We start from the raw sequence: 21,790 nt of genomic DNA, 5'->3' as shown, positions 1-21,790 counted from the left end.
TAATTAATAATTGATACCTTCACCTCTTTACAGAATGTCCCTCTTCAAGACACAAACCGGTCATTGGGCTTTTTAGGGTAGACTGCAAGGAGGATCAGTGTGTTGATTAAACCTCAAACGTATCGCCTCTGCCTGTGCCTCACATAGCCGGCATCGCTTTGCTGGAGATTAAAGGCACCAAAAACCTCCCTTTACCTGCTCGGCTCTACATCTCTTTTCCTTTTTCAGCTCCTTCAACCTTGCTCACCGTGCAGGAGCACAACGACTTGGTGTCCCTCTCCACTTTTAAAGATGAGGGCTGTTACTAAAAGCTAAAAACACTGATAAAACAACAGGGTTTATGGCACTTTAATAAGCACTTTGTGTCTGTGTCAAAGACTTTTCGGAGATCTTTGTAGTTCATTGCTCACATGCATGGCCGCCTACCCTCGCTTCTATTGAATCGTTTTGAACATTATGCTGGAGTGTGTACAGCCGCTCAGTAAGTCTGATGGAAGAATTAAAAGCTATTTTGGATGTACACAACATTTTGTTATGCATGTGTGTATGATTAAAGAGTATGTTTGTTCTATGAGTGTACAGAGTGTTCAGCATATATACAATATATAATATTACATTACTACAACAACAATGACTACACAATGTTTTGGGGTACTTATACAAGCTGTAAATCAAGTGCTGTGCCTCAGTGATTGTGAATGTACATTGTACTTTTCCAAGAGAGACGAGAGATGACAGAAAGCAAGCTATTCCTCAAAACAGGAGCACAAAGTATGCTTGGCAATAATGAACTTGTAAATTACAAAGGAATGATCAGAATAGTTGTCTATTTTTGTATGCATGCCGTCTACCTAATTGTTTGTAAAACAGTTTTGTATTTCTAAGTGCGTTTAGTCTGGAGAATACTGGTGTCGACCCCTTCCTCCACCACAATGTGTTTTTAAGACTTATTTTACAATTTGCCCCTGAAAAAGTTGATTTTTTTAAGTGTTAAGAGGAATAACTGTATTTATTAAGTGTTTAATGTACAAGCATGCTTTGTATAACTAAAACACTTTACCATGCCATTGAGAATTGACTGACATTGCACAGGTGTGCGATATTGTAGCTACATTACTTTTTTTATTGAATAAAGTATGGCATGGGCACACGTACTGTAAGTGAGAGCCATTGTTAAATTTTTTTTCTCATAATTACATTTTAGATGACTATTACATTTAGACACTACTTCTACCAGTGACCCCAACAAAGGATGATAATAATATGCAAATATAATACACATGCACTCAATGTAAATGAAGCCTCAGGCAATGTTATTCTGTAGGATATGTTAAATTATATAAGAGTGTTCACAGAAGAGGATCAACACAGGAAACAGTGTAAGTATGTACACAAATATCCAATATGGAATCTCGTATTTCCAAAAACACTGAGTAAACCTGTCAGCGTGAAACATGAATAAATCGTTTCATTTCTACTGCTTTAAGATGCAGAAAAGACATCTTCAAAACAATGGAGAGCTGCAGTGCTGTAAGGTAAGGTTCACTCCAGACACACAAAATAATGATGGTACAATTGCATCATGTTTGACCAAAATATATTACTGACACATAATGTTAAGAGCACACATTTTCACCTTCCCAGCACAGGATTAATTTTTACATTACTATATGAAGCCATTTACAGCTGTATTCAAGGCTAAAACAACAGATCCAACACAAAATTGCCTTTGATTTAGTAGGTTTAAATGCTAGGAAGGTAACTGAATTCCTGGAGTCTGAAGAAGAGCATGATGCTCGAAACGTCACCTTTGTGGTAATTAAATAAATATTTCATGGGTGCATTATAGTGTCTCTCAGTCTGATACCGGTTCTTTCTTTTGCCCTGCACATATAGTTTCACTGTATGGATGCGTGTGCTTCTGGTTACCAGGAATATTTGGATGGGAAGATTCAGTGTGAGAGGATGAACTCTACAGTAGCTTTTTGGCCAAGTTTTTATGTTTTTACACATGATTTTGTAGGCAAAATTTTTTTGACTTGCACAAGCATGAGAAGAAATCACATAAAAATAGTTACATACTGATTACATACTGACTATTGGAAAGGTGTCAAGTGTCCTACAGTATCTTTATTTTTCCTGTGTGGCCACTTCGGTTTATCTCTGCACAATCTTTCACAAATAGACAGAGAGCAACATAGAATACAGCACATATAGGGCAAATAGTTAATTCTCATTTCTCTACAGATGTTATACCATATTAATGGCCTTTATATAGCCATTGTGTCTTGTGATAAGATTATTGATCCAGTTGTCCTGTTTGAACAATGGCTAACTAAAGAATTACGTTCAAATTGCAGACTTTGATGTTTCTTTTTGGAAATAGAGTAGTAGAGGTCCTACAAATAAAACCTACATTAATATTCAACATGATTGTTTTTGTATTTATAGCACAGTATTGGGCACATACATATTTGTTTTTGAAGATTTGTGATTATCATTTCAACTATAAGGAACCTATACATCAGTCATGTAGTCTGGCTATGTATGTGACTAGTAAATTAATCTATTTTCCTTTGTAAGTAAATGCTTTTATGTTTCACACCCAATGCACAATTTAAGTGTTTAGTTCATTAAAAAAACCTCATCAAATGTGTGTCTTTTTTGTAATTCTGCTGGTTGATATTAATTAATATAACAAATAGAGGAAGCAAAAAATGGAAGAATGGAATAATGATAGGAAAATCTCAAGTAGTGACTGGAGAATGTGGGCTTTAATAGTTATTGCAAATTTAAATTACACAAGCTTTCAGTTATAACAAAATAAATTGCCTTTAAAACATAAAACATTAAATTGCTGTTTCCAAAACAGTATAATTAAAACAAACATGGTCATATTAGAGCAGGAAGAACAATGCATGAAAGACAAAGGTGTGCTTTAAAGTTCCAGTGGTATATTCATTTCAGCAAACCAAATAGAATAAATTGAATGCTGAGACATATGTCTTCACAGCATTCCTGTATTACAATCACAGGAATCACAGACAAACTGACTAAATCTCAGTACATTATGTGCACAAACCCTGAGCTTCAGTCTGCTAATACTCCAATAATCCCACCTGGCATAACTGATAAAGTAAAAATGTTTTTCTCTTTGGTTTTGTTTTAGAAAATGAGATGAGCAAATTTGATAAAACAACATGGAGAGACAGGAGATTCTGTTGGTCATGTGTTTCCAGAGGCATTAGTCCTCCCAGCACCATGCAGAACACACTTTGAATGCACCATACCAACAGCCCTCTTGGCAACATTATTTACTTGCCCGCTTTTTCTGCGAAAAAGCCTAAACAGTCGTGTCCTTATGATTTGAATACTCAAACCGTAGATTACAGGATTAAGAATGGATGGGAATATCAAAAAGTACAGAGATAAAAACAACTTACTTTGGTAAGGCAGGTGACTAATGTTGAAGCGACTTTGTGCTATTTCAAAAAAGCACCCGATAGAGTAGTTCGTTATTGCAATCAGGTGTGGGGTGCAAGTCCGGAGGGCTTTGAGCTTGGATTTGCTGAATGACAGTACACATATCCTCAGGATGTGTGCATATGAATAACAGATCATGATGATCTGTGGAAGTGAATATAGAACTACAGATAGCAGGCCAACTATGTTAACAATAGATGTATCTGTACAGGCAAGTTTCACCAGCGAGTAATTCATACAATACACCTTATCTATGGTTCTCCCACAAAACCGCAGCCGAAGAGTGAAAATTAAAACAATGACAAATGCCAGCATGGGGTACAGCCACGTAAAAGCAATAAGTTTAACAACTCTCTGTGACATGATTGAATGATAAAGCAGTGGATAGCAAATGGCCACATACCTGTCATAACTCATAGCTGCTAGAATTGTGAATTCAGTGATGGTATACGTGTGTAAGGCATAGATCTGTGTCTGACAAAATGGTAAAGATATCTCATATGAGTGTGACAGCAGGTTGCTCAGTACGGCTGGCAGTAAGGCAGTGCTTCCATACAGGCCATTCACAGCCAAGTTACACAGCAAAAAATACATTGGTTCATGCAGGGTTTTTTCACAATAGACCAGTCTGATTAACACAACATTTTCAGCAACAATAGTTATGTATATAATCAAAAAGATGCAGAAGTACAATGGCTTAAAGCCCTCCATTCCATTGTAATCAGATAGATAAAAATATGTCACTTCAGAGAAATTCATATTTAAAAGCATCTGAGTAATCCAGAATATGCAGTGCAATGTTGCACAATCTTAGATTCACCTTCGTGCTGCTTTTATAATGTTCTTGTCATTTTTTTAACCAATCAGCCAACAATATTGACAATGTGTTTACACTTGTTTCATCACTATACAGCAAGGTCATATAGCCTGTTCTCCAGGTATTGTCCACAGGTCAGGTATGGTCTTACTCTCATTATGAAGCACTTCTTAATTGCTTCCAAAGGGATTTTAAACACTGGCTGCTAATAAGTATGTTTTTCCATTGAGCTTCTTCCCAGGTTCCCTCGCTAATTCACAAAACAATGATCAGTTTTTAAAAGTTATAAAGGTGTTTTTCATTTAAACTGAACACACCTTGACGTATGAAACGCATTTGTAGCTGTACTACACCAAACCAAAATCTAAATGTGAGCGACCAATTTGGCAGGCATGAGGAGCCACAGGTAGTTTTTTCAGAAATAAGGTTTTATTTGCCCAAAATAATGCAAACAAAGCACAAACTGTAAATTTAAAACTATGTCCAGCTTGGTTAAACATGATAAGGCCTACACACACACCGTACAAACTAACACAAGATATTAACTTAACCACTCACACAACCAACCAGTTGTGTCATTTCAGATGTAGGCCGTGGCATGATGCCCCTCAATCCACTGATGTAGTGTGCTGCAGGACACTCTGGGCGCAGAGATGAGAGATTACTGCCTTCTTCACAGGTTAATAACCCTTCAGTTTTTCTATAATACTGCAGAAAGTCATCCCAAACAATTCTTCAGTCTTCAATTCCATCTTCATTTCACTCACTGTCATTACTTTGACCCTCTCTACATGCTCAGGTCTTATGTGATTTTTGACATTACAGGAAAATATCTAATATACTGTATACTTTGTTCCTATTATGACAGCAGTCATTACCCAGTGTTACCCTACAAATCATTACCCTATAAATCATTTTACCTCCTTGAATCCAATTCATGTTCTGTAAATTCTTGATAGATCCTCTTAACGTAACATTTAGGTTTAATCCAGGTGTCATATTTGATTTATTGGATTTGGATTTATTGGATTAAATAAATCTGGGTAAAACTAGGCTTCGTAAATAATTTGTACAATGTGTCTTTTCTCTTTTCCCCCCTCTTCCCTCACTGTCGGTTGAATTTCAGTTGCCACTCCACTTGGCTCTGAATGACCTTTTACTTGCACAGTTCATTGTTGCTTCATTCATTATTTTATAATGTGAGTATTGTTAGACAGTCAGGAAACAGCCATGAGCTGCCCTTCAGTTATTGTGATATGTCGTCTGAGACAGCTGCAGCTGCTGCGAAGGTTACTGCATTCTGTTCAGATGTGTTCAGAGCAAAACCATGCAACAAACTTGGAAACTCAGCTGTACCTGATACTTAACAGCTGTGCATGAGCCTGTGTTCAACTTCCTGGACCATAACGCTTCACTGAAAATGTTTTGAGGCTTTGCAATTAGTCCTAATGATGCAACTACAGGACATGTGGTTAAGTACCAATATTGTTAAAGCATGATTACAGTTTGAAATCAAAAACTTGCCTTGTGCTGAACACACTTTAACAGTTTTGACACTAAACCTGCATAACAGTGATTTAAATGATTCAAACGGTAGTTTGGCAGATCAACATCTCATTCAACTGAGATGTTACAGGTCAACTTATATAACCTTTTAATAATGATTGTTGAACAAGTGACTGCTAATATAATACAGTTTTGAAGCAAATGACTGAATGTGAAATGACTCATGCAATTTGGAGGATACGTGATGAATTAGTGATTCCAACTCTTTGTGTTAGGTTTGCAGGTCCTCACCTTAATTTTCAACTTATTGAAGGTTAAGGTGAAATATTATCTTTTATATTTATTTCTGACACTGAGTTTACTATCATAAATTAGCACAAAAGCAATTATTATCATCAAATTAAACAATAGTACAGTATATGCTTAAAAAGATTCCATCTTGTTTTCCACTTCCTAATTTGAACCACAGCATTGAATGACAGGATCTATAGTTTAATTTTGTTTATCTTTAACTCCATAACGGCAAGAAAAGAAGGAGAGCAAAAGTTAAGGGAGAGTAACCACTTCATAAAGAACATAACTAAGTCATGTTATTACAATGTTACATGTTATATACAATCTAATATGAAACAGTACAGTGTCTGTAAAACATATTCTAAATGTCACTACAATGTCAACATTTTTAGTCTGAGTTTAAGCTGCCAATGACTGCCTTTCCTTGCCATACAACACTGGGTTGACAATTGATGGAATGATGACAAAGTATAAAGACAGAAAGCTCGTGCCTTAATAGAAACATGACTCATGTTAAATCTATTTTGGATAATTTCAGAAAGAGAACCTATTTTGTAGTTTAGCAAAGATAATAAATCTGGGATACGTGTTTTAAGAGCATTTCTCTGGGACTCTCTTGATTATTTCCTACACTCTTTTGATATTTATGCATAAGAGGAAACAATCAACACTACCTGAGGCACAACAAGAAACAGAATATGTAAAATTCCCACAATACTTTTGTACGCTGCATTTGAACATGAATTTTTGACCAGTTCCATGTTCACGCAGGGATGCAATGCAACAAGCTTCCCTGTCTTTGAATTAGACATGATGCTGTGGTAATGTAGTGGGCGACATATGGCAGCATATCTGTCGTATCCCATGACAGCTAATGCACAAAACTCAGCATTTGCATATGTGTGTAGGAAAAAGACTTGAGCCATTCACCACTTCACAGGTATTTTATGCGTCTCGGATACGAGCACATTCATAGGTTGATGCAACTCTATGTTTTGGTGTATGATAATAATTAGCGGGCATTGAAAGCTATAGTAATAATATACAGCAGGAGGAACACACTTAACAGCTCATGTTTGTAGTTTTCCATGACAGTGTATGCAGTCATTGTGAACGTTAGTGTCGTTCTGTTCTCTGTGTTTCAGTTCTATAAAGAAAAAGACGTGAGTTTTAACACAATTTGACTTGCCAAAATATAAATGTATTATGACATACACTACATTTCAGTTTTATTGTTTATCTTTATTTAATTTGCTTTTCTAAACTCTTGAGCTGCTGTAACATGTGAATTCCCCCGGTGTGGGATCAGTAAAGATGATCTTAGCTTATCTTGTAATATGGTCAAATGGTACTAAATATCACATAGAATTTACACCAAACTTTAAGGTCTTATGAAAAATTTGAGTCTAATTCACCCAGGCAAGCAATGATTTCTCAGTTATAAAGTATTTTTATTTCATACATATCTGTCAAAGTTAATGGTTCAGAGTACAGAAACACACTTTTAATACTACAGTTACCTGTGTGATCATCCTCTCCACCACCGTGTGCTGCTTAAGGCTTGGATGGCCTTTTAACATTACTCAATGTGGACCATTGGTGTGCTTTTCACAGTTTTTCATCATCTGTTTCTTGTAACCACGACTAACAAAGTATGTTACATATTTTGAACTCCTTCACAATAGCAAACGTGAACATTTGGTTATAAACACTATAAACAAATGATAATGATTTAGACGCCTTTGGAAAGGGTGTGAATGATTAACATATATGATTAAAATATCTGCAGAAGAAGAAGTCCCTATGATCCTTTTATCCCTTTGCACTATACATAACATACAAAAGTATCACATTAGGCCTAATTCTTTTGACACAAGGCTTTACAAATCCCTCAATGCATCATGTAGCTTTTGACCTTTGGGATTTTACTTGCTTTGTTCACATGTTTGCTATAGATATTTTGTCATCTGGACTTAAGTGAAACAATTTGAAGATAGCAGCTATTTGAGATTTGGTATCATCAGAAAGTGCCCGGTGTACAGTAGTCCACCTCGCCTGTGTTTGTGTACGTGGGCTAACTAGCCATTACACAGAGCCTGTAACAATTTTCTGATGCTACTAGAGGCGAAATACTAATTCCAATGTTTAATTAAAAAACAAACAAACAAAAAAAAACACGACAACTGTACCTCTACTAGCCGATCAAAGAGTGGCACCAATTCTTTTCTGAAAATAGCAGTACCCAAAACAGACCACAGACCACACTCAAAGATGGCCGCTGCAGCAACCATACTCCAAGTGAGGAAGCTGTGCTTTCTCCAAAACATGTCAAAGTACAAATAAGACACAATCAATGCATCTTTTCCCAATCACCTGTGTGAGAGGGAAGTCAGAAAGCTTCATGTAGCATCAGAGGTCATTTGGGACGGACAAATAGTTTAGTTAAAGGGTCAGACATCTGCTATACCCACGAATGCACTACGGATGGCAATAAACCTGAATTCATCCAATGATGCCATTAAGGATTCAGATCACGAGGAGCTGCCCCAGAACTGGTATCTGGACTATCTTTCCATTCAGCTGAGACAAGGCCTCTAGACTAGAGGACTGAGCAAGGCAGTTGTGTTGTCAGACTGTGCACTACGCAGCATATCACATTATGGATTTAAGCCACTGTACGCCACTAAAATAATTGCTAGACATTCATGCCTGACTCTGTAGCAGAAAAGGAAAGTGTGGTGTGAAAAGTGATGGTTCTATGCATATTTGTAATGTGTAACAGCTGTTTGTAGTCCTTAATATCAGTACCTTCAACCTTGTGTTTAAAATCTCTTATTTTGCAGTTTTGTTTTAGTCTAATTTGTTCTAAATGTTACAATTTGCCTTAAATTTGAAACTTTTCTGTGTGACCTCTACTTATCAGATAAATCTGTAAATAATGCACTGCTAATTTGAATGCCACAAAAGAGTTGCACCGATGATGCAAGCCATAAATGGATAAACACGCTCATTAGAGGTCATTAGTCCACTTTGTGTTTCCATTCCTCTAGAAAGCATTTAGACGCTGCTGTTTTGCCACAGGTCTGGTGAGACCTCTTTGGACAGCACCTTGAGAATAGAGACAAGGGGATGAGAGGAAAACAGTAATGACTTCCCTTTGGAGAACACTGATGTAACTCTGGTGAAACTGTGTCCGAGGGGTTGTGACCTCTAAGCTAATGCAAAACGCAGCAATAATTTGTTCAATCATTTATTTATACCATAATACAACAATTAGCTTTTTTTAACAGCATGCATAAGAAAAATACCAACATGGCAAGTTGGGCAAAGGTGCTGGTTTTGATTCATTTTCTCTGAGAAGACACATAGCCATCACCCCGTTGTACTCATCATGATGGCCGGTGGCGAGTGAGGGGCAGGTTGTACAGAGGGCAAATATAAAATAGATGAACTGTGCCCTGGAAGTGGTAGCCGGCATCGCTTTGCTGGAGATTAAAGGCACAAAAAACCTCCCTTTACCTGCTCGGCTCTACATCTCTTTTCCTTTTTCAGGTCCTTCAACCTCGCTCACCGTGCAGGAGCACAAAGACTTGGGGCCCTATCTTGCACTCAGCGCAATTGCCTTTGTACACCGACGCATGTATCATTCCTATTTTGCACCCGACGCACAGCGGACTTTTCCCTCCACAGACGCACGTCGGTAAATTAGGGAATGTATTTGCGCTCCCGGGGGCGGTTCAGCGAAAAGAGGAGGCGTGTTCAGGCGCAAACGTTACGTAGTCCTATTTTGCAGTTTCAGAAAACAATTCCGCCACTGACCAGGATAAACCTGGTCTAAAGTCAGTAGCGCGTTATTCAGATGCTATTTTAGGGGCGCATGCTTGGCCATAATGTAGTGTGTGCACAACGCGCATACACTTCTCTCATCTACAGCAGTTCCCATTTTTGAAAACCATACATAATTACAAAGAAAAATATTACTGAAAATGCGCTTCAGGTGTTTGGATAGGTCAGGAGGCCCTTTACAGTACACTCCTCAAAAAGTCGCAGCATTCTTTGTGGCTTGTTGTGTTTTACACATTTCCATGAATCATGGATGTGTTGATGACATAAATGAGGAAATATTAGAGGACTTAAGGAGACGTGATGTTGAACTACGGTGGGATTGGACACTCTGGCGGAATCTGGTGAATCTGGAGTAATGCGCGATGCGCTCCTGGTGGAGCGGGTGGACGGAGATGGAGTGGGGGGAGGAGGAAGGGGCACAACAGGAGCAGGTGGTGCGTTTGGAGGCCCACGCTCCATGGCTGCAGCAATCCTCTCCAGACTTGAGGAGATGCGCCCGAGAGGCCGCAGCAACATCGCCACCCGGCCAAGACGGGCATTTATTACTTTGCCGCATCCCGGACAGCTCCCGCTGGCGTGCGCCAGGCAAATCCGCTGTCATAATAGCAATCCGCCACGGAACAATACGCCTGCTCTTAAAGGGAATGTGAGATGACGCTCTGATTGGTTATTTTCACGTTAAGCCCAAACCACACCTAGCTACTTCAGACCAACCCATTTAAGATTTGCGTCGGGCGCAAGAGTCATTTATCCCGCTGGTAAAATAGCAACAGCGCCAGAGATCCGCCCACAAAGCTACTTGGGTTTGGCGTTTCACACTTGCGTTTCAGATCGTTAAAATAGGGCCCTACGTGTCCCTCTCCAATTTTAAAGATGAGGGCTGTTAATAAAAGCTAAAAACACTGATAAAACAACAGGGTTTATGGCACTTTAATAAGCACTTTGTGTCTGTGTCAAAGACTTGTCAGAGATCTTTGTAGTTCATTGCTCACATACATGGCCGCCTACCCTCGCTTAAGAGCTTAAAAGCTATTTTGGATGTACACAATATTTTGTTATGCATGTGTGTATGATTAAAGAGTATGTTTGTTCTAAGAGTGTACAGAGTGTTCAGCATATATACAGTATATAATATTACATTACTACAACAACAATGACTACACAATGTTTTGGGGTACTTATACAAGCTGTAAATCAAGTGCTGTGCCTCAGTGATTGTGAATGTACATTGTACTTTTCCAAGAGAGACGAGAGATGACAGAAAGCAAGCTATTCCTCAAAACAGGAGCACAAAGTATAATGCTTGGCAATAATGAACTTGTAAATTACAAAGGAATGATCAGAATAGTTTATTATAGTCTATTCTTTCTATTTCTAAGTGCGTTTAGTCTGGAGAATACTGGTGTCGACCCCTTCCTCCTGTGTTTTTAAGACTTATTTTACAATTTGCCCCTGAAAAAGTTGATTTTTTAAAGTGTTAAGAGGAATAACTGTATTTATTACGTGTTTAATGTACAAGCATGCTTTGTATAACTAAAACACTTTACCATGCCATTGAGAATTGACTGACATTGCACAGGTGTGCGATATTGTAGCTACATTACTTTTTTTATTGAATAAAGTATGGCATGGGCAGACATAGTGTAAGTGAGAGCCATTGTTAAATGTTTTCATAATTACATTTTAGATGACTATTACATTTAGACACTACTTCTACCAGGGAGCCCAACAAAGGATGATAATAATATGCAAATATAATACATATGCACTCAATGTAAATGAAGCCTCAGGCAATGTTATTCTGTAGGATATGTTAAATTATATGAGTGTTCACAGAAGAGGATCAACACAGGAAACAGTGTAAGTATGTACACAAATATCCAATATGGAATCTCGTATTTCCAAAAACACTGAGTAAACCTGTCAGCGTAAAACATGAATAAATCGTTTCATTTCTACTGCTTTAAGATGCAGAAAAGACATCTTCAAAACAGTGGAGAGCTGCAGTGCTGTAAGGTAAGGTTCACTCCAGATACACAAAATAATGACGGTACAATTGCATCATGTTTGACCAAAATATATTACTGACACATAATGTTAAGAGCACACATTTTCACCGTCCAAGCACAGGATCCGTTTTTACATTACTGTATGAAGACATTTACAGCTGTATTCAAGGCTAAAACAGCAAATCCAGAATAAAATTGCCTTTGAATTAGTATGTTTAAATGCTAGGAAGGTATCTGAATTCCTGGAGTCTGAGGAAGAGCATGATGCTCGAAACGTCACCTTTGTGGTAATTAAATAAATATTTCATAGGCTCATTATCTAGTGTTTCTCAGTCTGATACAGGTTCTTTTGCCCTGCACATATAGTTTCACTGTATGGATGTGTGTGCTTTTGTAACTTTTTCCTGGATGACAGCCAATGATTCTGGTTACCAGGAATATTTGGATGGGAAGATTCAGTGTGAGAGGATGTACTCTACAGTAGCTTTTGGGCCAAGTTTTTATGTTTTTACACATGATTCTGTAGACAAAAAATTGTTGACTTGCACAAGCATGAGAGGAAATCACATAAAAATAGTTACATACTGATTACATACTGACTATTGCAAAGGTGTGAAGTGTCCTACAGTATCTTTATTTTTCCTGTGTGGCCACTTCAGTTTATCTCTGCACAATCTTTCACAAATAGACAGAGAGCAACATAGAATACAGCACATATAGGGCAAATAGTTAATTCTCATTTCTCTACAGATGTTATACCATATTAATGGCCTTTTTATAGCCATTGTGTCTTGTGATAAGATTATTGATCCAGTTGTCCTGTTTGAACAATGGCTAACTAAAGAATTACGTTCAAATTGCAGACTTTGATGTTTCTTTTTGGAAATAGAGTAGTAGAGGTCCTACAAATAAAACCTACATTAATATTCAACATGATTGTTTTTGTATTTATAGCACAGTATTGGGCACATACATATTTGTTTTTGAAGATTTGTGTAGATTATTATTTCAACTATAGTCTGACTATGCACTGTCATTGACTTGTAAATTAATCTCTTTTCCTTAGTAAGTAAATGCTTTTATGTTTCACACCCAATGCACAATTTAAGTGTTAAGTTCATTAAAAAAACTCATCAAATGTGTGTCTTTTTGTAATTCTGCTGGTTGATATTTACTAAGCAAAAAAGGAAAAAAAATGGAAGAATGGAATAATGATAGGAAAATCTCAAGTAGTGACTGGAAAATGTGTGCTTTAATAGTTATTGGAAATTTAAATTTAGATTACACAAGCTTTCAGTTATAACAAAATAAATCGCCTTTAAAACATAAAACATTAAATTGCTGTTTCCAAAACAGTATAATTAAAACAAACATGGTCATATTAGAGCAGGAAGAACAATGCATTAAAGACAAAGGTGTGCTTTAAAGTTCCAGTGGTATATTCATTTCAGCAAACCAAATAGAATAAACTGAATGCTGAGACATATGTCTTCACAGCATTCATGTATTACAATCACAGGAATCACAGACAAACTGACTAAATCTCAGTACATTATGTGCACAAACCCTGAGCTTCAGTCTGCTAATACTCCAATAATCCCACCTGGCATAACTGATAAAGTAAAAATGTTTTTCTCTTTGGTTTTGTTTTAGAAAATGAGATGAGCAAATTTGATAAAACAACATGGAGAGACAGGAGATTCTGTTGGTCATGTGTTTCCAGAGGCATCAGTCCTCCGAGCGCCATGCAGAACACACTTTGAATGCACCATAACAACAGCCCTCTTGGCAACATTATTTACTTGCCCGCTTTTTCTGCGAAAAAGCCTAAACAGTCGTGTCCTTATGATTTGAATACTCAAACCGTAGATCAACGGATTTAGAATGGGTGGGAATATCAAACAGTACAGAGATAAAAACAACTTGATTTGGTAAGGCAGGTGACTAATGTTGAAGCGACTTTGTGCTATTTCAAAAAAGCACCCGATAGAGTAGTTTGTTATTGCAATCAGGTGTGGGGTGCAAGTCCGAAGGGCTTTGAGCTTGGATTTGCTGAATGACAGTACACATATCCTCAGGATGTGTGCATATGAATAACAGATCATGATGATCTGTGGAAGTGTATATAGAACTACAGATAGCAGGCCAACTATGTTAACAAGAGATGTATCTGTACAGGCAAGTTTCACCAGCGAGTAATTCATACAATACACCTTATCTATGGTTCTCCCACAAAACCGCAGCCGAAGAGTGAAAATTAAAACAATGACAAATGCCAGCATGGGGTATAGCCACGTAAAAGCAATAAGTTTAACAACTCTCTGTGACATGATTGAATGATAAAGCAGTGGATAGCAAATGGCCACATACCTGTCATAACTCATAGCTGCTAGAATTGTGAATTCAGTGATGGCATACGTGTGTAAGGCATAGATCTGTGTCTGACAAAATGGTAAAGATATCTCATATGAGTGTGACAGCAGGTTGCTCAGTACGGCTGGCAGTAAGGCAGTGCTTCCATACAGGCCATTCACAGCCAAGTTACACAGCAAAAAATACATTGGTTCATGCAGGTTTTTTTCAGAATAGACCAGTCCTATTAACACAACATTTTCAGCAACAATAGTTATGTATATAATCAAAAAGATGCAGAAGTACAATGGCTTAAAGCCCTCCATTTCATTGTAATCAGATAGATAAAAATATGTCACTTCAGAGAAATTCATATTTAAAAGCATCTGAGTAATCCAGTATATGCAGTGCAATGTTGCACAATCTTAGATTCACCTTCGTGCTGCTTTTATAATATTCCTGTAATTTTTTTAACCAATCAACCAACAATATTGACGATGTGTTTACACTTGTTTCATCGCTATACAGCAAGGTCATATAGCCTGTTCTCCAGGTATTGTCCACAGGTCAGGTATGGTCTTACTCTCATTATGAAGCACTTCTTAATTGCTTCCAAAGGGATGTTAAACACTGGCTGCTAATAAGTATGTTTTTCCATTGAGCTTCTTCCCAGGTGACTTCGCTAATTCACAAAACAATGATCAGTTTTTAAAAGTTAAAAAGGTGTTTTTCATTTAAACTTTAAACGCATTTGTACTGAACATGTACTAAACTAAACTAACTAACTGCAATTCTAACTTTTCTCACTGCTGACCATAGATAGATGTAAGTGGTTTTTTTGGCCAGTGGAAAAGGGGTATAGGACAAGATGTACTAAACTAAACTAAGACAAATGATTTAGCTGTACTACACCAAACCAAAATCTAAATGTGAGCGACCAATTTGGCAGGCATGAGGAGCCACAGGTAGAATTTCAGAAATAGGGTTTTATTTGCCCAAAATAATGCAAACAAAGCACAAACTGTAAATTTAAAACTATGTCCAGCTTGGTTAAACATGATAAGGCCTACACACACACCGTACAAACTAACACAAGATATTAACTTAACCACTCACACAACCAACCAGTTGTGTCATTTCAGATGTAGGCCGTGGCATGATGCCCCTCAATCCACTGATGTAGTGTGCTGCAGGACACCTCTGGGAGAGATGAGAGATTACTGCCTTCTTCACAGGTTAATAACCCTTCAGTTTTTCTATAATACTGCAGAAAGTCATCCCAAACAATTCTTCAGTCTTCAATTCCATCTTCATTTCACTCACTGTCATTACTTTGACCCTCTCTACATGCTCAGGTCTTATGTGATTTTTGACATTACAGGAAAATATCTAATATACTGTATACTTTGTTCCTATTATGACAGCAGTCATTACCCAGTGTTACCCTACAAATCATTACCCTATTAATAATTGTAACTCCTTGAATCCATTTCAAGTTCTGTAAGTTCTTGATAGATCCTCTTCACGTAACATTTAGGTTTAATCCAGGTTTCATATTTGATTTATTGGATTAAATAAATCTGGGTAAATTACTAGGCTTTGAAATAATTTTTACAATGTGTGTTTTCTCTTTTCCCCCCTCTTCCCTCAATGTCGGTTGAATTTCAGTTACCACTCCACTTGGCTCTGAATGACCTTTTACTTGCACAGTTCATTGTTGCTTCATTCATTATTTTATAATGTGAGTATTGTTAGACAGTCAGGAAACAGCCATGAGCTGCCCTTTAGTTATTGTGATATGTCGTCTGAGACAGCTGCAGCTGCTGCGAAGGTTACTGCATTCTGTTCAGATGTGTTCAGAGCAAAACCATGCAACAAACTTGGAAACTCAGCTGTACCTGATACTTAACAGCTGTGCATGAGCCTGTGTGCAACTTCCTGGACCATAACGCTTCACTGAAAATGTTTTGAGGCTTTGCAATTAGTCCTAATGATGCAACTACAGGACATGTGGTTAAGTACCAATATTGTTAAAGCATGATTACAGTTTGAAATCAAAAACTTGCCTTGTGCTGAACACACTTTAACAGTTTTGACACTAAACCTGCATAACAGTGATTTAAATGATTCAAACGGTAGTTTGGCAGATCAACATCTCATTCAACTGAGATGTTACAGGTCAACTTATATAACCTTTTAATAATGATTGTTGAACAAGTGACTGCTAATATAATACAGTTTTGAAGCAAATGACTGAATGTGAAATGACTCATGAAATTTGGAGGATATGTGATGAATTAGTGATTCCAACTCTTTGTGTTAGGTTTGCAGGTCCTCACCTTAATTTTCAACTTATTGAAGGTTAAGGCTAAGTCATGTTATTACAATGTTACATGTTATACAATTTAATATGAAACAGTACAGTGTCTGTAAAACATATTCCAAATGTCACTACAATGTCAACATTTTTAGTCTGAATTTAAGCTGCAATCACTGCCTTTAACAAATGTCTTGGCAGGATTTTGTATCTAACAAACAGTTTCAGGATATGAACTCTTATTATTTGTGTACCGAGTCCATACAACACTGGGTTGACAATTGATGGAATGATGACAAAGTATAAAGACAGGAAGCTCGTGCCTTAATAGAAACATGACTCATGTTAAATCTAGTTTGGATTTGGCCGGGTTAGCTCAGTTGGTAGAGCAGGTGCCCATATGTAGAAGTTTATTCCTCAACGCAGAAGGTCCAGGGTTTGAGTCCAACCTGTGATAATTTCCTGCATGTCTTCCCCCTCTCTCTCTCCCCTTTCATATCTAGCTGTCCTATCGTATTAAAGGCGGAAATGCCCAAAGAAATTCTTAAAAAAAATAAAAAATCAAGTTTGGATAATTTCAAAAAGAGAACCTATTGTAGAATGTAGTTTAGCAAAGATAATAAATGTGGAATACGTGTTTTAAGAGCATTTCTCTGTGACTCTTATAATTTCCTACACTCTTTTGATATTTATGCATAAGAGGAAACAATCAACACTACCTGAGGCACAACAAGAAACAGAATATGTACAAGTCCCACAATACTTTTGTACGCTGCATTTGAACATGAATTTTTGACCAGTTCCATGTTCACGCAGGGATGCAATGCAACAAGCTTCCCTGTCTTTGAATTAGACATGATGCTGTGGTAATGTAGTGGGCGACATATGGCAGCATATCTGTCGTATCCCATGACAGCTAATGCACAAAACTCAGCATTTGCATATGTGTGTAGGAAAAAGACTTGAGCCATTCACCACTTCACAGGTATTTTATGCGTCTCGGATACGAGCACATTCATAGGTTGATGCAACTCTATGTTTTGGTGTATGATAGTAATTAGCAGGGCATTGAAAGCTATAGTAATAATATACAGCAGGAGGAACACACTTAACTGCCCATGTTTGTAGTTTTCCATGACAGTGTATGCAGTCATTGTGAACGTTAGTGTCGTTCTGTTCTCTGTGTTTCAGTTCTATAAAGAAAAAGACGTGAGTTTTAACACAATTTGACTTGCCAAAATATAAATGTATTATGACATACACTACATTTCAGTTTTATTGTTTGTCTTTATTTGATTTGCTTTTCTAAACTCTTGAGCTGCTGTAACATGTGAATTCCCCCGGTGTGGGATCAGTAAAGATGATCTTATCTTATCTTGTAATATGGCTAAATGGTACCAAATATCACATAGAATTTACACCAAACTTTAAGGTCTTATGAAAAATGTGAGTCTAAGTCACCCAGGCAAGCAATGATTTCTCAGTTATAAAGTATTTTTATTTCATACATATCTGTCAAAGTTAATGGTTCAGAGTACAGAAACACACATTTAATACTACAGTTACCTGTGTGATCATCCTCTCCACCACCGTGTGCTGCTTAAGGCTTGGATGGCCTTTTAACATTACTCAATGTGGACCATTGGTGTGCTTTTCACAGTTTTTCATCATCTGTTTCTTGTAACCACGACTACCAAAGTATGTTACATATTTTGAACTCCTTCACATAGCAAACATGTGAACATTTGGTTATAAACACTATAAACAAATAATAATGATTTAGACACCTTTGGAAAGGGTGTGAATGATTAACATATATGATTTAAATATCTGCAGTTTAGAAGTCCCTATGATCCTTTTATCCCTTTGCACTATACATAACATACAAAAGTATTACATTAGGCCTAATTCTTTTAACAAGAGGCTTTACAAATTCCTCAATGCATCATGGAGCTTTTGACCTTTGGGATTTTACTTAAAGTTTGAAGATAGCAGCTATTTGAGATTTGGTATCATCAGAAAGTGCCCGGTGTACAGTAGTCCACCTCGCCTGTGTTTGTGTAAGTGGGCTAACTAGCCATTACACAGAGCCTGTAACAATTTTTTGATGCTACAAGAGGCGAAATACCAATTTCAATGTTTAATTAAAAAACAAACAAAAAATAGTTTAGTTAAAGGGTCGCACATCTGCTATACCCACGAATGCACTACGGATGGCAGTAAACCTGAATTCATCCAATAATGCCATTAAGGATTCAGATCACGAGGAGCTGCCCCAGAACTGGTATCTGGACTATCTTTCCATTCAGCTGAGACAAGGCCTCTAGACTAGAGGACTGAGCAAGGCAGTTGTGTTGTCAGACTGTGCACTACGCAGCATATCACATTATGGATTTAAGCCACTGTAAGCCACTAAAATAATTGCTAGACATTCATGCCTGACTCTGTAGCAGAAAAGGAAAGTGTGGTGTGAAAAGTGATGGTTCTATGCATATTTGTAATGTGTAACAGCTGTTTGTAGTCCTTAATATCAGTACCTTCAACCTTGTGTTTAAAATCTCTTATTTTGCAGTTTTGTTTTAGTCTAATTTGTTCTAAATGTTACAATTTCACTTAAATTTGAAACTTTTCTGTGTGACCTCTACTTATCAGATAAATCTGTAAATAATGCACTGCTAATTTGAATGCCACAAAAGAGTTGCACCGATGATGCAAGCCATAAATGGATAAATACGCTCATTAGAGGTCATTAGTCCACTTTGTGTTTCCATTCCTCTAGAAAGCATTTAGACGCTGCTGTTTTGCCACAGGTCTGGTGAGACCTCTTTGGACAGCACCTTGAGAATAGAGACAAGGGGATGAGAGGAAAACAGTAATGACTTCCCTTTGGAGAACACTGATGTAACTCTGGTGAAACTGTGTCCGAGGGGTTGTGACCTCTGAGCTAATGCAAAACGCAGCAATAATTTGTTCAATCATTTATTTATACCATCATCAAACAATTAGCTTTTTTTAACAGCATGCATAAGAAAAATACCAACATGGCAAGTTGGGCAGAGGTGCTAGTTTTGATTCATTTTCTCTGAGAAGACACATAGCCATCACCCCGTTGTACTCATCATGATGGCCGGTGGCGAGTGAGGGCCAGGTTGTACAGAGGGCAAATATAAAATAGATGAACTGTGCCCTGGAAGTGGTGGGAAGGCATTGCAAGCTAAACCTGTGACCAGCATTTATTGTAAATTGTAGACTAGTATTTTATGCGTGATGCTTGATTCAGCAGCTCCTCTACTTTACTGGTGACCCTAAACAGCAACAATATCAGTGAACGCAGTGGTGAACTGGTTTGATTATATGATGTATCTGCTCACAGGTGGCAGTATAGGAGGTGTTTGCAATCCTGGTGGCTTTGTTGCTTTCTGCGTGTTTCTGATCTAAAATACCATATTCTATTCACTAAATCTACTCAAATGCATGACTATTTTAAAAATAAACCGTAGCCCCTCAAAAGAGGCCCCATAACCCTTGGCTACACACCACACTCCTTAAATTGGTGGACTAAAGAGGCCAATGTTGAGGACTGCTCTGGCTATGTCAAACAGTTGTTCCCCACTTACTGGATCTAATGGGTAGTGGGCTCAGCCTTGCATGCACACCCTGCTGTTACCAATACTAGTGCCTCTGATTGAGTCAGTTGAAAACCCCACCTGAACTGTCTCTTTAAAGTATTAGTCGAGGCAAGGTTAATGACAGCTACATGGCACAGCATTATACTGTGTCATTGGTTGCTGTCTCCAAAGAAAGGATGTGTGTCTTACCTGGACCCTGGTCTATTTGGCTCTTCTCCAGTGTCATTTTCTCCCTTGAACTGGGCCTGCAGTTTTCTTGTACGTCTCCAACAGCGCAGTTCTCATACTGCAGTATAAGCTCTGTTTATTTCAGTTAATTTGGGTTAACATGCATACGCAGACAGAAACTAAGCCATATTCTACTTTAGAGATGAAGGCAAACTTGTTGTCCATGTCTAACCAGATTTTTTGTGAAATATATACTTTCTGACTGTATTAGAGAGTTTAAGCAATGTCTCTTTGAAGAACGAATGCTACCACCACATGCCAACTTCCATACAGCTCTGTTAGTTTCTCTTCTCATTTGTTAGGCCTGTTACTTGAGACCAATTCTCCTTAGATGCCCAGTTGCCCAGACCCCTGACAACACTACTGTTGGGTCACCAACACCTCTACAACTAAAACGGTTGTAATGTGTGGGGCAGAAGAATCACTAAAGCTTAATTGAAAGAATAAAAACATACTAAACAAAGTAATCAACCACACCACATAAGATGCAGTAATGTGATGTAATAGTGAGTAAGCAGTTTTTTGTGATTCTAAAAATTTCTGATAAAACATTTAAACATCCTCTCTGAAACTGAGGTAACTAAATTGACACAAAGAATGTGCCAAGGCCCAAATGAGCTTGCAAAAATAGATACAATAACATTTCAAATAAATTACTCAAGTCTACAATCATTTGTTTAAAAAAAAAAATGTGGTCTTAGATTGTTCTGTCTGGGAAATAAATAAGTAATAATATAATTAAAAGTTTTAATGCTGTTTACAAAATGCTCTCCTCCATAAAAATAGGTACATTTACCATTTATGAGAAAATGTCTTCTCTGATGCTTAGAATTTGTATGTTTATGTCCTCAATCTCAGAAAGCAATAAGGATTAAGGATGTGCATGGGTTTTTAATCATCTTGAAAACAAGCAGCTTCTCTTGCAGTTTGTCTCTTGTCTCATGACAAAAGTTGGTCATGGGTTTGGCACAGTGCTGTAGGTTTCTTAAATGTGATTAAGAAAAGCATGTTCTCTTAAGGATTCTTATAATTCTATAATATAAAACCCAGTGACCAGTATGCTGCTTCAAATTATCTTCACTCCTCCCCTCTGACCAATATACAGAGCCGAGGCTAATCCTCATTTTGGAGCAACAGCATCAGACACAACAATGTCTTGTCATCGTGTGGTTGTTTTGGCGCTTTTGGTTGTCTTACTGCTAAATGGTAAGTTTTGATAACATTTCTCTGCACGTTTTTGTAGCTCTAATCTGCACAATTGTACGCTTCCAGAGATTATAGACAATATATTTATTCGTTAAACACGGCT

At 37.5% G+C, this 21,790-nt stretch overlaps 3 protein-coding genes and 2 pseudogenes across 9 annotated transcripts in view; 1 reads left to right on the top strand and 4 right to left on the bottom strand.

Annotated features, from left to right (window-relative positions):
• Positions 1–1,160, top strand: part of LOC120544077 (connector enhancer of kinase suppressor of ras 2-like) — a 29,324-nt gene extending 28,164 nt beyond the window's left edge. For all 7 annotated transcript variants that reach the window (XM_039777609.1, XM_039777610.1, XM_039777613.1 and 4 more), the window contains one exon: positions 34–1,160. In XM_039777609.1, coding sequence (XP_039633543.1) covers positions 34–81 — 48 coding nt within the window. In that variant the 3' untranslated portion in view covers positions 82–1,160. The remainder of the gene's footprint in view (positions 1–33) is intronic.
• Positions 1,161–3,225: 2,065 nt separating this feature from the next.
• Positions 3,226–4,254, bottom strand: LOC120544078 (olfactory receptor 5AN1-like). Its single transcript, XM_039777615.1, has one exon. It carries the CDS (start codon positions 4,252–4,254, stop codon positions 3,226–3,228), a length of 1,029 nt encoding a protein of 342 aa, XP_039633549.1.
• A 2,245-nt stretch (positions 4,255–6,499) lies between these two features.
• On the bottom strand, positions 6,500–8,391 carry LOC120544350 (annotated as a pseudogene).
• Positions 8,392–13,664: 5,273 nt separating this feature from the next.
• LOC120544605 (olfactory receptor 5AN1-like) lies at positions 13,665–14,693 on the bottom strand. The gene has a single exon (XM_039778478.1). It carries the CDS (start codon positions 14,691–14,693, stop codon positions 13,665–13,667), a length of 1,029 nt encoding a protein of 342 aa, XP_039634412.1.
• A 2,093-nt stretch (positions 14,694–16,786) lies between these two features.
• Positions 16,787–20,479, bottom strand: LOC120544349 (annotated as a pseudogene).
• Between the last annotated feature and the right edge of the window lie 1,311 nt (positions 20,480–21,790).

This window comes from Perca fluviatilis, chromosome 16 (genome assembly GCF_010015445.1).
Source record: "Perca fluviatilis chromosome 16, GENO_Pfluv_1.0, whole genome shotgun sequence".
NCBI classification, from domain to species: Eukaryota; Metazoa; Chordata; class Actinopteri; order Perciformes; family Percidae; genus Perca; species Perca fluviatilis.
This window is presented reverse-complemented; position numbering and strand designations above follow the sequence as displayed.